At 48.4% G+C, this 15,959-nt stretch overlaps 1 protein-coding gene across 8 annotated transcripts in view; it reads left to right on the top strand.

Annotated features, from left to right (window-relative positions):
- The first annotated feature begins 1 nt into the window (after position 1).
- Positions 2 to 15,959, top strand: part of TK2 (thymidine kinase 2) — a 42,370-nt gene continuing 26,412 nt past the window's right edge. For 3 of the 8 annotated variants that reach the window (XR_641585.4, XR_641586.4, XR_002519285.2), the window contains exons 1-4: positions 1,708 to 1,881; positions 2,782 to 2,813; positions 8,999 to 9,073; positions 14,119 to 14,172. Coding sequence is in view for 2 of the 8 variants with exons in the window: in XM_003916984.5 (XP_003917033.1) it covers positions 1,758 to 1,881; positions 2,782 to 2,813; positions 8,999 to 9,073; positions 14,119 to 14,172 (285 nt within the window). In the remaining 6 variants the exon portion in view is untranslated. Of the gene's footprint in view, positions 389 to 1,135; positions 1,882 to 1,930; positions 2,552 to 2,781; positions 2,814 to 8,998; positions 9,074 to 14,118; positions 14,173 to 15,959 lie in introns of those variants that run through there. The other 5 variants (XM_031658173.1, XM_009196586.4, XM_003916984.5 and 2 more) reach the window with 5 other exon arrangements.

Raw genomic sequence — 15,959 nt, forward strand, 5'->3', positions numbered from 1 at the left:
CATTCATATCTGTTTGGATCCTGCCCATCTCAGCTTCAGTCCATTTCATTCCTTTAAATCTAATCAGCAGTTACCTCCAACAGCTTCATCACAAATCACTCAAAAATGGCCTTAATCCTGAAGTTTATTTACAGAGAGCACACTTGCTAGGTGTGTGGCAGATATGCAGGAAGCACAAGATGAGGCAACAGATCTAGAGGCAAATGACTTCCTTCTCCCTGCCTAGAGGTGACTGCCAGTATCATGCCCTCCTGGGAGAGGTAAGAAACCCCTCCACGCAAGCACTGGACCCTTCAGAGTCAAGAGTGGCAACAGCTCTGATTACTGGACCTGGGCCTGTTGAATTCTAATACACCGTGACTCCACATCTAGGCTGAATTTTTGCTGAGTATGATGGAATTCACATGCTTCCTTCCTAGCCCCTACTTGTCTGTCCAGTTGGAATATTTGGTTGCGTCCTCTGGAGGGATCTAGTGCGTTTAGAGTCTAGACGTTGGAACTGTCAAAGTTCAGAGGAAAGAGCTCCAGCTGCCAAGCAAGAGAAATGGGCTGGAATTCTAGCTTCACCCCTTAATGAATGCTTCTGATTTTTTTTTTTTTTTTGAGACGTAGTCTCTGTCACCCAGGCTGGATTGCAGTGGCACATCTCAGTTCACTGCAACCTCCGCCTCCCAGACTCAAGTGATTCTCGTGCCTCAGCCTCCTGAGTAGCTGGGATTACAGGCTTGTGCCACCATGCCTGGCTAATTTTTGTATTTTTAGTAGAGACAGTGTTTTGCCATGTTGGTCAGGCTGGTCTTGAACTCATGACCTCAAGTGATCTACCCTCCTCGGCCTCCCAAAGTGCTGGGGTTACAGGCCTGAGCCACCACGCCCAGCCACTTCTGATCATTAAAAAAAAAAAAATTTTTTTTTTTTGGCAGGGGGAACGAAGTGTCCCTCTGTTGCTCAGGCTGGAGTGCAGTGCAGCGATCTTGGCTCACTGCAATCTCCGCCTCCCAGGTTCAAGCGATTTTTCTGCCTCAGCCTCCTGAGTAGCTGGGATTATAGGTGCCCGCCACCACACCCAGCTACTTTTTGCATTTTTAGTAGAGATGGGGTTTCGCCATGTTGGCCAAGGCTGGTCTCGAACTTCTGGCCTCAGGTGATCCGCCTTCCTTGGCCTCCCAAAGTGCTGGGATTACAGGTGTGAGCCACGGCGCCTGGGCCAAAAAATTTACTTTGTAAAAAGACTAGGCAAGTGCAGTAGTGAGAAGAGGGGAAAGAGTAGAGCAAGGAATTATATCTGTTGCTTCTGACCATTTGAACAAGTTACCTAATTCTCTGAGGACAAGCTCGAAGAATGGGAGAGACAATATCTATATGCAGGGTTGTTGGGAGGAATAAGTGACATGAGTGTGTGCCAGGAGTCTGATTACAGAAGGTGTTCAATTAAGTAATCTGCAATCATTAATCAACCCATCAGTCACTGGTATTATGTGCCATCCATCCTCCCAGTGTTGCCAAGTTATGGGTGCGTTGCCAGCGTCCTAGCAGTGGGAAGGCTTCTGGCTGCCAGCGGCGAACCTCTCCCTTCGAGTATTTCTCCTCTCGCTGAGAAGATGAAATGTGACCGGGTCTCTTTAAGGGCCAGGCGCCGGGATCCAGGCGGCGCGCAAGGGCTGGACGAGCAGTAGCCCGCGCCGACTCTCACAGGAGGAAGGAAGCCCGGGCCTCTGAATCCACTCTCCAGGGCCTCTGGATCCGCTCGCCCAGCTATGCTGCTGCGGCCGCTGCGGGGCTGGGCCGCCCTGGCGCTGCGCTGCTTTGGGCCAGGAAGCCCCGGGAGCCCGGCCTCAGGCCCCGGGTCGCGGAGGGTGCAGCGCGGGGCCTGGCCTTCGGGTAACGCGCGTCTTGGTCCCGCCTCCCAGCAGCCCCTATGTGCCCACCTACTCCCGGTCCCTGGGCTCCCGGAAACCACCCGAGCCCGAAGCGCCTCCTCCGAGGCGCGGGATTTCCTCCCCGGCTGCGGCGGGGGCGGGGGCGGCCATCGGCAGTTACCCGGGCGCTAGACCGCAGCGAGCGCGGGGGGGATGGGGTTCTGCGCCCGGCTCTTGTTCTGGGATGGGAAGAGAGGCGTTAAAGAGCAGCCCAAACTCGGGTCCCCCGACCCGTTTCCTGGCCCGATTCTTTCGACCTTGGGGGCGATGGGGACTGGGAGCTACCCTAAGCCGATTCTCCTCACACTCTGGTGCCAGCGTAGGGGAGGGGGTTACGCCCCCAGCGCTCTCCTGCCCTCCCCGGGAGTGGGGACCCACTCAGAAACGGGTCACTCTTACACCCGGGTTCTGGTGTCCGCCATATGGCTGTTGAGAGAACCTCCTGTGGGGCGGATGGGCAGCGATGCCCGCCCTGGGCCTAGAGGAGCACCTGCGTCCCAGGCCCAAACCCATGCCCGCCGCCCACTCTTCCCCGTGCACCGCGAGTGGAGGCTGCTCTGCCTTTCCACTTGCTTAACACCCAGTCTGTGAAGATCTAAATAGATAACGTGGAAAATACAAAGTACAATGTAGTAAGTGAAAGAACCCGAGCACACTGGGGACCCACGCAGCCGCAGCCCAGGGCGGCACATCGGCGAGACGGTGGTGCGCGCCTCCAACCTTGGAGGGCGCCCAAAATGAAAAATATTTTTAGGCCAGGGAGTGAGCATAAAAATTAGTGTTTTTGTGGTCATGTAGCAAATTAGGGCAGAGGAGAGTTATTTAAAAGTGAGTTTAAAAACTGATTTCCTTTCTTTTGTAGATAAAGAACGGGAAAAAGAGAAAAAATCAGTGGTAAGTCCCTCTTTTATGTGTACTGTCTAGGATAATATTTATTTTTTTGAAGAGGAGAGAGAAAAAAGCAGAGTAAAAAGCAAAAATACATTCCAGAGTAAAAAGCAAAAATACAAGAGAATCTCCAGGGAGAAGGAAATCTGTCACCCTCCCAGGAGGCCACCTCTGTTACCAATTTCTTGTATCTTTCCCCAGAGTCTGCACAGGTAGGAGCACACAGGTATTTGTATCCTTCAGGTAGATTTGGTTAAAGCTTAAGGGATGATTGTGAAAGTATTTGAAAAACCCTCATTGTGTTATGGGGAAGGTCAGTTTCATGTTGGGTTGGGCAGCTCAGATGTGAGGGAAGCTCTATCGACCACCACCCTCTCCCCCCAGTGCTGAGACTGATGGGTGGGCAGGGGATCAGAGAGAAACCTTGAGGGTCCACATATGTGGGTTCAGGTATCAGGGTGGCTTTGAGATGCTGGCTCTGGGCTGGGGCTGTGACTAGTGTGAGGTTGAAGGTCAAAGGACGGTCAGGTTGGTGTCCACCGGGATGTTGGGTGCTTTACTGGCTGGGGTAGGGAGTGATATTTTGGTCACCAACCAAGGCTCAATTCCTTAAGAGAACTGAAAGTTCCTAGCTCCTGTGGCTGGAAAGGGGGTGGCTAGGCAAGTGGTGGCAGGAGTACCGTGGCTGGGATCTGCAGAGGGTAGACAGTGTGGGCAGGCCCCCAGGGTGCTCAGGGTGATAGAGAGCTCTTGGGAAGTAGTGAAATCACACAGAAAGGATTGAAATGCTTAGATTTGTGAAAGTTTGTTGAAATTAGGAGAAGGATATGCCAGCAGGCATCATAGAAGGGGAGGGAAATGCAAAGTTGAGCTGGATGGTAATTAATGTATTATTGTTTGTTTATATATTTAAGAGACAGGGTCTTGCTGCGTTGCCCAGGCTGGCCTCCAGCTCCTGGGCTCAAGTGATTCTCTGGCATCAGCCTCCTGAGTAGCTGTGATGACAAGTATGAGCCACTGTGCCTGGCTATTTATTCATTATTGAGCTAGCATCGATGTGAGCTGGGCCTGTTCTCTGTGCTTTTTGGGTGTGGTTTGATGTGCCCCCAGACACACAGTAGCTAGTTCATAGAAAGTTGTATGGAGCCTGCATTCAGGCTCAGGACTGTTTGTAACCATTCAAGTCCTGTGAGCTCCTGTGTGGGAGGCACTGGGCTAGGACCTGGGGACCTGGCAGTCAAACAGCCCTGACATTTGGGAATCTGCGGTCTGTCTGATGGGGGAGACAGCAGTAACTAGGAGAATGGTGGAACTAGAATAGCAGTGAGCATGGGGGCTGTGAGTAGGGGGGCTGATGACTGAGAGGAGCTTTGGGCAGCGCCTTATTGCCTGCTGGGAGATGGAGGAGAGTTTGAGGCAGGAGTGTTGTAACAGGTACAAGTCACAGAAGAAAGAGAACCTGCAGGCCTGGGCATGTGGCCAGTCCCTAGAGAGGCAGCTGGGGAGGGCTGGAGGATAGATGCAGAGGGACTGCGAATAGGTCTTAAAACCCAGAGTCACTGAAGGGCTTTACTCCCACCCAGCACCATCCAGGTTGCCTCTCAGGGAGCGATGTGAGGGACCATGAGTGGAGGGCCCAGCTGGGCCAGACTGGAAGGAGAGAGACCTTAAGTAAGCTAGAGATGGCACACAGCCTGCAGCTGAGTGGGAAAGCAGGGCCTAGGGGAGTTGTTGGTTGGTTGACTGGTGTTGCTGGGTGAGGAGAGATGTCCAGAGTGTTGACGGTGTCTGGGTGGATAGTGCAGCCATCACATGGCACAGTTTACAATATCAAATAATTGAGTATCACAACAAAATTTTTTAATAAAATAGCTGGACAGAACAATATCCAACAGGGCCATGCCTAATGGCTCATACCTGTAATCCCAGCACTTCGGGAGGCCAAGGTGGGAGGATCACTTGAGCTCAGGAGTCTGAGACCAGCCTGGGCAATGTGGCAAAATGCTGTTTCTACAAAAAATAAAAAAAATTAGCTGGGCATGGTGGTGTGCACCAGTAGTCCTAGCTACTCGGGAGACTGAGGTGGGAGGCTTGATTGAGCCTGGAAGGTCGAGGCTGCAGTGAGCTGTTATTGCATTGCTGCAGTCCATCCTGGGCAACAGAACAAGACCCTGTCTCAAAAAAAAAAAAAAAAAAAAAATCAAATAGTAAGGAGTTCAATAAATTGTGACAGATCTTATGTAGTGGAATATGTAAAGCCATTAAAAACCATGTTTTTGAAAAATAGTGACCTGGGAAGGCACTCACTATGTAAAAGATGAAAAAAAAACAACAACAAAACCAATAAAAGTATATGAAGTGTGATTCAAATGAAAGAAAAAAAAAACTGTCCTTAGGAAACAAACAGGAAAGAAATATAAACATTAATGCCGAAATTCTCAGTCTAGTTAAGAGATAGTTGTGGGGTTAACAAGGAGCACGTAAGAGAGAGTTTGGGGTGTGATGGGGTAAAAGTGTCTTCTCTTAGTTATTTGAATGTTAAATGAAATTAGCTGGGTTCCTTTTTAAAACAGCTTTACTGAGTTATAATTTGCATACCACAAAATTCACCCATTTAAAGTGTGTAATTCAATGATTTTTAGTAAATTTGCAGAGTAAACAGCACTACAGAGTAAACGCCACTGCAATCTAATTTTATTTTATTTTTATTTTTTATTTTTTGAGACAAAGTCTGGCTCTGTTGTCCAGGCTTGATGACAGTGGCACAATCACGGCTTACTGCAGCCTCGACTTCCCGGGCTCAGGTGATCCTCCCATGTCAGCCTTCCAAGTAGCTGGGACTACAGGCACATGCCACCATGCCTGGCTAATTTTTGTATTTTTAGTAGAGACAGGGTTTCACCATGTTGGCCAGGCTGGTCTCGAACTCTTGCCCTCAAATGATCCCCTGCCTCGGCCTCCCAAAGTGCTGGGATTACAGGCCTGAGCCACTGCGCCTGGCCACTGAGAATGTATTTCTTAGCACAAGAATGCTTAATTTCCATTTTTAGAAAAGATTAAATATTGTTGTTTATAATAGGGATAGATGGCTCATCACAGTTTCAGTTATAATCATGGAAAATTGTACTCAAGGCCTCACAGCAGAGGAAAATGGAAATAAATTGTAGTGCAGTCACAGAGCGTTGGGCCAGGCCGGCCATGTGCTTCCATAGCGTGGGGACCATCTCCTTTTCACAGTTTCTTATTGCTTTCCTCCACACACTCATGAGCTCTTTAGCCGTTGCAACGGGGTCCTGAGTACACAGTACCTGGCACAGCATAGGCCTTCAATAAGCAGTTGAAACGTGCTCAAAGATGAGGACTGTATAGAAAATATTTGGCATGAAATATGCTCACATGTCATGGGGTTTATCTCTTAGTATTGGGATTATGGTGATAGTTTCTCCTTTTTGATTTTCTGTATTTTCTTCAATGGGCATGCACTCCTCTTATAATATTTTTAGACATCACTTTAAAAAGAAATGTAAAGACTCCCTTTGCTTGCTTCCTGTTCCCCCTTCCATTTCAGGGGAACTTTGTGAGATTCTTCCTGTGTTGCCTGCTCTAAACCGGAGGGGAGATTGGCTGAGCTCATTCAGGGCCTGACATTCACCAATTCTTCAGGATTTCATGCTGGGAATAGGAACACGTTTCTGGGAGAAGGGCTTATCTGAACAACCTGTTAAAATGCTGCAATGAACAGGAAAGAAAAAAGGCTATGTAGAATGATGTCTAGTTTGAGCTCTTTTTATAGATCTAGGAAGAGGAAAAGTTTTCTTTAAAGAACAGTAAAAAAAAATTAAATCCATTAGTGCCCTAATGGGGTCTTTTCATGCCCTTTTGTTCATTCCCTTGGATTCATTTTGTAGTTCGGGGCTCGAAAGGAGTGGGCCGGGAGGGACCCAGGATGGGAGAGTGGCCTTGTGTCTCCTGGATACCTGTTAGGATCAAGGCAGGAGGAACCTTCTCCACCAGCTGACAGAGTTCTAGTTGCTGGGGAGACTGTAGTGGAGTGGTGTGAGACGGCCCACTGTGACCTGGTGTTTATGTGAGGTGTAACTGAGGCTCCATCAGGAGTTGTGAGAAGCGCCTGGATGTGAATTCTAACTCTGACTCTTCCCTTGCCAGGTCTGGCACTTGGGCAAGTTACCTACGTTGCCCAGGTTTCTCTGGGTGCCTCCAGCCTGAGTGCAGAGGAAGAGGCCTCTGTGCAGCAGCCGGGCCCCTCTCTGACTGTGTGTGCCCCTGGAGGATGTCTATCATGTGTTCTCACGGGCCAATTTGTCTTCTTATGTATTGAAGCTGCCCGTTCCCTGTGGCCATCTGCTGGAGCCAGAGCCACTGGGCCTGTGTCATCAGCAGTGCCTGGCTGAGCAGAACTTGGTCAGAATCACTGGGCCACAGGATCAGGGGCTCAAGCCCAGAGTCTGATTTAGAGGGTCTGGATGCTACCTGGTGCCACCTCGTGTTTAACCAGCTCCTCTGGTGCATCTGAAGCAGGCGTCTGTGGACTAGACGTGGAGAAGCTCTGCTCCAGCCTTGTGGTGCCCAACCTTGCCTGCACATTGAAATTCACCTGGAGCGCTTTAAAAGTTACTGAGGCTTGGCCGGGTGCAGTCGCTCACACCTGTAATCCCAGCACTTTGGAGGCTGAGGCAGGAGGATCACCTGAGGTCAGAGTTCAAGACCAGCCTGACCAACATGGAGAAACCCCGTCTCTACTAAAAATACAACAATTAGCCAGGTGTGGTGTCGGGCACCGGTAATTCCCAGCTACTCAGGAGGCTGAGGCAGGCAAATCACTGGAACCCAGGAGGCAGAGTTTGCAGCGAGCTGAGATTGCACCATTGCACTCCAGCCTGGGCAACAAGAGCAAAACTCTGTCTCAAAAAAACAAAACCAAACAAACAAAAGCCCCCCAAAAGTTATTGAGGGTTGGTCAGGCATGGTGGCTCACGCCTGTAATCCCAGCACTTTGGGAGGCTGAGGTGGGTGGATCACCTGAGGTCAGGAGTTTGAGACCAGCCTGGCCAACATGGTGAAACCCTGTCTCTACTAAAAATACAAAAAATTAGTCGGGTGTGGTGGTGGGCACCTGTCATCCCAGCTACTCGGGAGGCTGAGGCAGGAGAATGGCTTGAACCCAGAGGTGGAGGCTGCAGTGAGCCGCGATTGCGACATTGCTCCAGCCTGGGCGACAAGAGCGAAACTGTCTCAAAGAAAAAAAAAGTTACTGAGGCCTGAGTCTCACTCTAGAGATTGTGGTGTAATTGGTCTGGGCCGTGGCATCCCTGTAGAGATTTTTAAAAGGTCCCAGGTGGTCCTAGCGTATAGCCGGAGCTGAGAACCGCTGCCTGGAATACCTTCTCTCCCTAAGATGAGTTACTTCTAGGATGCTTCTTGGTCTTTGGTATAGGTAGGCCCCAGATGGCTGTTTCCGGCCCCTCCCACTAGTGCCATGACCCCCTTTCCCTCCCAGGTGCAATCAGTGTCAGCAGAGTCTAGGTTCAAGCTGTCCTTGCTTTATTGTCTTCTACAAGCCTCATTTTTCTTTTCTGTGAAAAATGTTAGGACTTACCCTTCTCAGGTTTTGGTGAGGTTACATATGATAATGGTGTGTTACCTGTCTCAGGGATTGGCCTGTGACAAGGTGCTTAACAAAGTCCTTGCTCTTTTTTTCTTCTCCCCTTTCCTAATAATTTCCAGTCAGTGACCAAGTGCTTTTTTTTCTGTAAAGCAGTGAATTCGATTCTAGATAACATGTATGTGTTTCCTAGCCTCAAAGCCATCGCTTAAGCTCTCGTTAAGGAGGCAGGACACTTAGGCCTAAAATCTAATAGTCTGTGGGGTTGAACTAGGGAAGGGCAGAGCTGGGCTGGGCAGACAAGCTGTGTATGGTTTAGGAGTTGACGTAAAGGAGGGTCTGGTCTCGGGGGACCAACCTGAGCCTGCCACTCGGGGAGGATCAGCTTATCTGTTATTACTAACAATGGGACCTTGCCAGTTTCCTGAGGAGGGATTTTGGTTTACATTTGAAAATCTTGTACTGAACCATTTATACTGTTCACCTGAGCCCTTTCCCTAGCCATCATTCCCTGAGGTTTCCCTGGTCGCTTGAGTTCTGACTCTAATGTGCATTTGTCTTTTGCCAGATCTGTGTCGAGGGCAATATTGCAAGTGGGAAGACGACATGCCTGGAATTCTTCTCCAACGCGACAGACGTTGAGGTACGGCCTCCACGCTAGGTTTGAAGGAAGCCGTAACCTAGAATTTTCCTGTTGATGGCTCTCTTTTGTTATTGCAGAAGCTACAATTTCTATACTTTTATAGTCATTTTCTTTCCTTCTTCCCTTTCCTGTTTTTACTTCTGTTAGAAATATATGTATGGCCAGGTGTGGTGGCTCATGCCTGTAATCCCAGCACTTTAGAGGCTAAAGGGGGAGGATCACCTGAGCCCAGTAGTTTGAGAGTGGCCTGGCCAACAAATTATCCCCTTGATGGGATAATTTATAGAGGGTGTGGACTAACCTTGTCCAATAGGACTATAATTTGAGCCACAAGTGCAAGCCACAGGTGTAATTTAACATTTCTAATAGCCTCATTAAAAAAAACAAAAAGGGCCGGGTGCTGTGGCTCAAGCCTGTAATGCTAGAGGCGGAGGCAGGTGGATCGCTTGAGCCCAGGAGTTCCAGACCAGCCTGGGCCACATGGCGAGACCCCATCTCTACAAAAATATGCCAGGCATGGTGGGGCGTGCCTGTAGCCCCAGCTACTTGGGAAGCTGAGATGGGAGGATTGCTTAAGCTCAGGCAGAGGTTGCAGTGAGCTGAGATCACGCCATTGCACTGCATCCTGAGCAACAGGAGTGAAACCCTGTCTCAAAAAAAGAAAAAAACCCACAGAAAATAAAAAGGACATTTTATTTCATATAACATATGACAAATGTGATCTTGTCAACATTTAATCAATATAAAAATCACCAATGAGCTATTTTGCATTCTATCTTGTTATACTAAGTCTTTGGAATATGATACTGGTTGAGCATCCCTTATCTGAAATGCTTGAGACCAGAAGTGTTTTAGATTTCAGAATTTTTCAGATTTTGGACTATTTGCATAAACGTAATGAGATATCTTGGGGATGGGACCCAAGCCAAAACACGAAATTCATTTGTGTTTCATATATAGATAGCCTGAAGGTAATTTTATACAATATTTTAAATAATTTTGTGAATGAAACAAATTTGTCTTAAGTATTTATGTGTGGAATTTTTCATTTGAAGTGTCATGTCGGTTTTCAGAAAGTTTTGGAGTTTGAAGCATTTAGGATTTTGGATTTTTCAATTAGGGACGCTCAAACTGTTTGTAAAATAAGTGTAACTTAGAGCATATCTTAATTGGACTGCTCACATTTCAAGGTCTCAATAGCTGCTTGTGGCTCATGGCCACTGTATTGGACAGTGCAAGTGTTGACTGCCCTAAAGTCTGGTTAGGAAAAGAGTCTACATGGGTGAGAAGAAAGGTCAGGCTATTGAGCAGGGCTAGAAGTGTGACATCCGAGACAGCAATGTCTGAGCAGTGGGTATTATTACTATGCATAGGCAATTAATTTAATTTCTAGTTCATTTAAAGCGTAGTCACTAAAACTAACTTCAGAGATGTTTAAGAATCATCTCTACAATAAGACATTGACCTGTCTTACTTGTTCTAGATTTTAGTGGTTTAATCTTCTCTATTGATGGCTCTCTTTTGTTACTACAGAAGCTACAATTTCTATACTTTTATAGTCATTTTCTGTCCTTCTTCCCTTCCTTTCCTGTTTTTACTTCTGTTAGAAATATATGTATGGCCAGGTGTGGTGGCTCATGCCTGTAATCCCAGCACTTTAGAGGCTGAGTGGGGAGGATCACCTGAGCCCAGTAGTTTGAGAGTGGCCTGGCCAACATGACGAAACCACATGTCTACAAAAAGTACAAAACTTAGCTGGAGGTGTTGGCACGTGCCTGTAGTCCCAGCTGCTCAGGAGGCTGAGGTGGGAGGATTGTTTGAGCCCAGGAGATTGAGGCTGTGGTGAGCCATGATTGTGCCATTGAACTCCAGCCTGGGTGACAGTGAGGCCCTGTCTCAAAAAAAAAAAAAAGAAAAGAAATATATCTATATATATAGTTTGATAAAAATAATAAACATTGTATAGCCCTTGTCCTGCTGTGTTCATGTGCTGCTGTGCAGGAAAGAGTTAACATAGCAGACCTAAGACTTCTGCCCTTTAGAAACACCTGCTTGCAAGGGTGGTCTTTGGCATCTGGGAACTTAGATCTTGGGAGTGCCCCCACCATTCCTAACTGATAACAGGCTCTCTGCCTAAACTGTTTCTGCAAACAGTGTGGTTTATGCTGACACCTGCTTTCTTCCTGGGAGTGCGGAATTTTGGTACATGTCAGGAAGTGGCTGCCTGCATGGCTGAGCGCTGATGAAAACCTTGAACTCCCAGGTTCAGGCCAGCTTGCCTGCTGGACAACATTTCACATGTATTGTCACATCTTGTTGCCTGGGGAATTCAGTGTGTACTGTGCAGTTCCTCTGGGAGAGGACCCTTGGAAGCTTGTGCCTGGTTTCCTCCAGACTTTGTAGCCTGCCCTTTTTCCCTTTGCTGATCCTTTTTTCTTTTGCTTTCTTTCTTTTTTTTTTTTCCCCGAGATGGAGTCTCGCTCTGTCACCCAGGCTGCAGTACAGTGGCATGATCTCAGCTCACTGCAACCTCCACCTCCCAGGTTCAAGCAATTCTCCTGCCTCAGCCTCCCAAGTAGCTGGGATTACAGGTGCCCACCACCATGCCTGGCTATTTTTTTTTTTTGTATTTTTAGTAGAGATGGGGTTTCACCATGTTGGCCAGGTTGGTTTCGAACTCGTGACCTCAAGTGATCCACCCGCTTCAGCCTCCCAAAGTGCTGGGATTACAGGCGTGAGCCACCGTACCTGGTCCCCTTTGCGGATCTTGTTTTGTGTCCTTTTGGTGTAATCCATCTTAGCTGTGAGTATGACTGTGTGCCGTGTCCTGTGAGTTCTCATGGATCATCAAACCTGGGGAGGAGGGGGGTCTTGGGGACTCTTGACACCTGTCCTGACTGATATGACTCTTAATGGCACTTTAGAAGTGCTTATCGTCTCACTGAAGGCCTTGGAGCTGATTAATAACAATGATAGTTAACATCCAATGAGTATACTGCTATTTGCCCAGCACTGTTAAGGGTTCATCATAAATACTAAATGATCTTATCCTCCCAAGAAGAGTCCCTCTGAAGTAGGTACCATTTTTACCACAGTTTTAGATGAGGAAACCATGGCTCAGTGAGGTTTAGTGGCTTGTCCAGGGTCACTTGGCCAGTGCGTGATACAGCCAGATCCCAGCCAAGGCTGTCTGGCTGCAGGGGCCACACCCTTGTTTGGTTCTTCTGTGCTATGAAGAGCTTTCTTGGCTTTAGGAAGACCACTCTCCCTTCAGATCTGAGCTCCGTGTCCCCTGACCTTCCCAGCGAGGTTATGCTTCCTGATGGAGCATTCCCTGGCCGCTCTGTACCTCTCTTTTATACCACTTCTTGGGGTTTGAAAACATGTTGGCTTCTGTGATTACCTGAGTAATGTCTGCTTCCCCTGGTAGGCTTAAGGTTCTGTGAAGGCAAAGGCTGGACTGGTTTTGCTATTGTTGTATCCTCAGTGCCTAGCATGGGTATCTGGCAGATAGTGGGCACTCAATAAATGTTTGTTGGGTGACAATGCTATGGATGAAGCACCCCTGAACTGGGTCGGGGAGCAAGGCTCCTTGTGACCCAGACTCTGGTGGGCCTGTGTGGTGTTGTGTATGCTACTTAGGGGCTGGGAAGAAGATCTAGAAGAAGGAGAGGGGGTTTGAGAGGGGCAGTGGGAGGGCATATTTGAACTGGATTTTGAAGGGTATATAGGAGTTTTCCATGTGATGAAAGTTGATGTGAAGTGGGATGGGGTGGGAATGCTGGGCAGAAGAAACAACATAAGCAAAGACACAGAGGTGTGAGGGTGAGGGGTGATCCCTTCCCTTCCCTCCCCTCCCCTCCCCTCCCCTCCCCTTGCCTCTCCTTCTTTCCTTTTTGAGATGGAGTCTTGCTCTGTCACCCAGGCTGGAGTGCAGTAGTGTGATCTTGGCTCACTGCAACCTTTGCCTCCTGGGTTCAAGTGATTCTCCTGCCTCAGTCTCCCAAGTATCTGGGATTACAGGAATGCGCCACTACATCTTGCTAATTTTCGTATTTTTAGTAGAGATGGGGTTTCACCATGTTGGCCAGGCTGGCTTTGAACTCCTGACCTCAAGTGGTCTGCCTGCCTCGGCCTCCCAAAGTGCTGGGATTACAGGTGTGAGCCACTGCGCCCAGCCAGGGTGGTTACTTTTCAGGAGTTCCATGCATTGCCTGCCTTTGGTCTTTTGTCACCTATGGCCCCTTCTCACATGTACTCTGAAAGTTCCCAGTTGGATCCTGGCACTCTGAAGATCTTGGCCTCAAGAACACCATTTAAATCTTTTCTAGCGCACCCCTGCATACCCAGAAAGGCTCTAGCAGAGTCTGGGGTTGTCCCAGATTTGTGTGTCTAGACCACAGATGGAGGCTCTAGAAATGCCCAGCAGAGATCCTGATATGTGTCTGAAAACACACAGGATGTTGGAGAAATTGGCAGTCATCCTAAAAGGTACAAACAGGACCAGAGGGAAAGAATGCCTCCAATCAGTGAGACAGGGAGCGTACTAAAGAAACAGGGACTCTCAGCAGCCAGCGCACCCAGTGCAGTGATCAGAGGCAGGAAATGGAGGCAGGTGGCCTGCCCAGGCCTAGCCCTGTCCAGTGTCCCTCCTGGCTTCACCCACCCACCTGCCAGCTTGATGTGGTAGGCAGGCAGGGCTGGGATAGAATACATTGAAGAGGGATGGACAGAGCCAGCTCTGACCTTGGGGAGGCTACCAGGGCAATAGAGAGGTAGGAGGTACCTATGCTTGGCACATTGGGTACAGGGATGGATAGAGTTGTTCTCAGGATGTTTCTGGAAGTAATGTGATGAAGCCGTGTCTAGATAGAGTTGTGACCTCACAGGGGTTGTCAGCTATTTTGGCCTACCTTGGGCACCCAAATTTGGATAGTCTTTTTCTCTCTTTTTCCCTTCTCTCCTTGCTTTCCCCTCAACACTTACATACTTTTATAGGATTCAGCACTGAGAAGCAGCAGTTCTGATGTTTTCTTTCCTTCCAGGTGTTAACGGAGCCTGTGTCCAAGTGGAGAAATGTCCGTGGCCACAATCCTCTGGTGAGTGGGTTGTTGGTTGCATGAACCCCCGGCTTCCCCTTAAGCACCCGAGAATGGTGATGCCTCTGCCTGAGCCTGAGACTGCCCAGGCATCCTCTGTGCTCTTAGCTGAGTTGGAGAAGACCAGGGAGGGACAAGCAGAAAATGGTGGCATGTTGGTGTTCTGAGGTCAAGGATCTCTGAGGCCTGCGTGGCTAGGCACAGAGCCCAGGGACTTCCTATCCCATACTATTCCCAGTGGCCAACCTTAGCCACTAGGGGTGTTCATTTCTTGTTGCTCATTCCAATCCTCCCCTCCCCTAGAAGAAACCTATCAGAACCCAGGACTTCTCAGACCTAACCCCCCAGGACCTATCTCTAAGTAACCAGGATCCTTGGTGGACCCCTGACTTGGGTTTGCAACTTGGCCCTGTCTAGTAACAGGGGCCGCCTCTGGCTTACCTGGAAGCCGCCAGCCTGCTTTCCCAAGGGTGAACCTAGCAACAGGGGTTGTAGTGTGCTGTGGCCCTTCCTTCACCTTCCCCATTTTGAGGTTCTGCTCTGGCTGCTTGAGAGAGATGGGTAGAATCTGGGTCCTGCAAGAGTTAGAAGGGGATGTTGGTTCTGAGCTCCCGTCCCGTGAGGTAGGGATGATTAGTCTCATTTTTCAGTTTAGGAGATTGCACTTAAATAAGTTGCCTGAGGTCACACAGCTAGTAAATGGACTTGGAAGCCTGTGCTGCCCCCTGATTCTTTTTTTTTTTTTTTTTTTTGAGATGGAGTCTCAGTCTGTCTCTAGACTGGAGTGCAGTGGCGAGATCTCGGCTCACTGCAAGCTCCACCTCCCGGGTTCAAGCGATTCTTCTTCCTCACTCTCCTGACTAGCTGGGACTACAGGCGCCCGCTACCATGCCCAGCTTATTTTTGTGTTTTTAGTGGAGACAGGGTTTCAGCATGTTGGCCAGGATGGTCTCAGTCTCCTGACCCACATGATCCACCCACCTCAGACTCCCAAAGTGCTGGGATTACGGACGTGAGCCACCGTGCCCTGCCATGCCCCCTGATTTTTAGCAACACAATTGGCATCTCTTGTGTGGTTCATTAGACTCCGAGTTCTACTAGGAGCAGGGACTGTGTCTACTTTGTTCACTGTTATTTGCTAAAACCTAGGCGCACTGCCTAGCACTTAGTAGGGGCTTGTGCATTCATCCATTCATTCAACCAATATTCAGTGCTTGTCAGCCACGTGGCAGACACTGTTCTGGATGATATGGCAGTGAGAAATTCGAAGCTCTTGCTCTCCTGCCCCTAGTATTCCAGTGTGGGGAGCCAGAAGGCAAACATATAATCTGGTGGGTGGTGATAGGAGCTAGGAAGAAAACTAAAGCAGGTGAAATGATGTTTCTTAAATAAGGCAAAACCTCTCAGTCTTTCAATAAAGAATCCTAAAGAGACATGAGAAAAATTTCTTCTCTGTGCATTCGCGAGAAGATGGAATGCCAGTCATCTTCTTTGAATATCACAAAGAAACCTCTGTAACATTCATATTCTCTAGAAGCCAAGGAGGAACCCAGGCTCGGTTATTAAGTAAGACAACTAGAGTTAGGGATCATAAGTGACATTTCCCAGGACAGAATCACAGCCTCAGAAGTCTGAGTGTCCTTGTTACAGATAGCCTTTTCAATGAGAGTTTCCTAATAAAAAATACAATAGAAGTAGCTATTTTTACATAAGTTTCCACTCTAGACCAAAAGAAAGATCGATACTTTGAAAAATCTTAATTCATCACTTTATCTGAATTGGTTTTC

The sequence above is a fragment of the Papio anubis genome, chromosome 18 (genome assembly GCF_008728515.1).
Source record: "Papio anubis isolate 15944 chromosome 18, Panubis1.0, whole genome shotgun sequence".
NCBI lineage: Eukaryota > Metazoa > Chordata > Mammalia > Primates > Cercopithecidae > Papio > Papio anubis.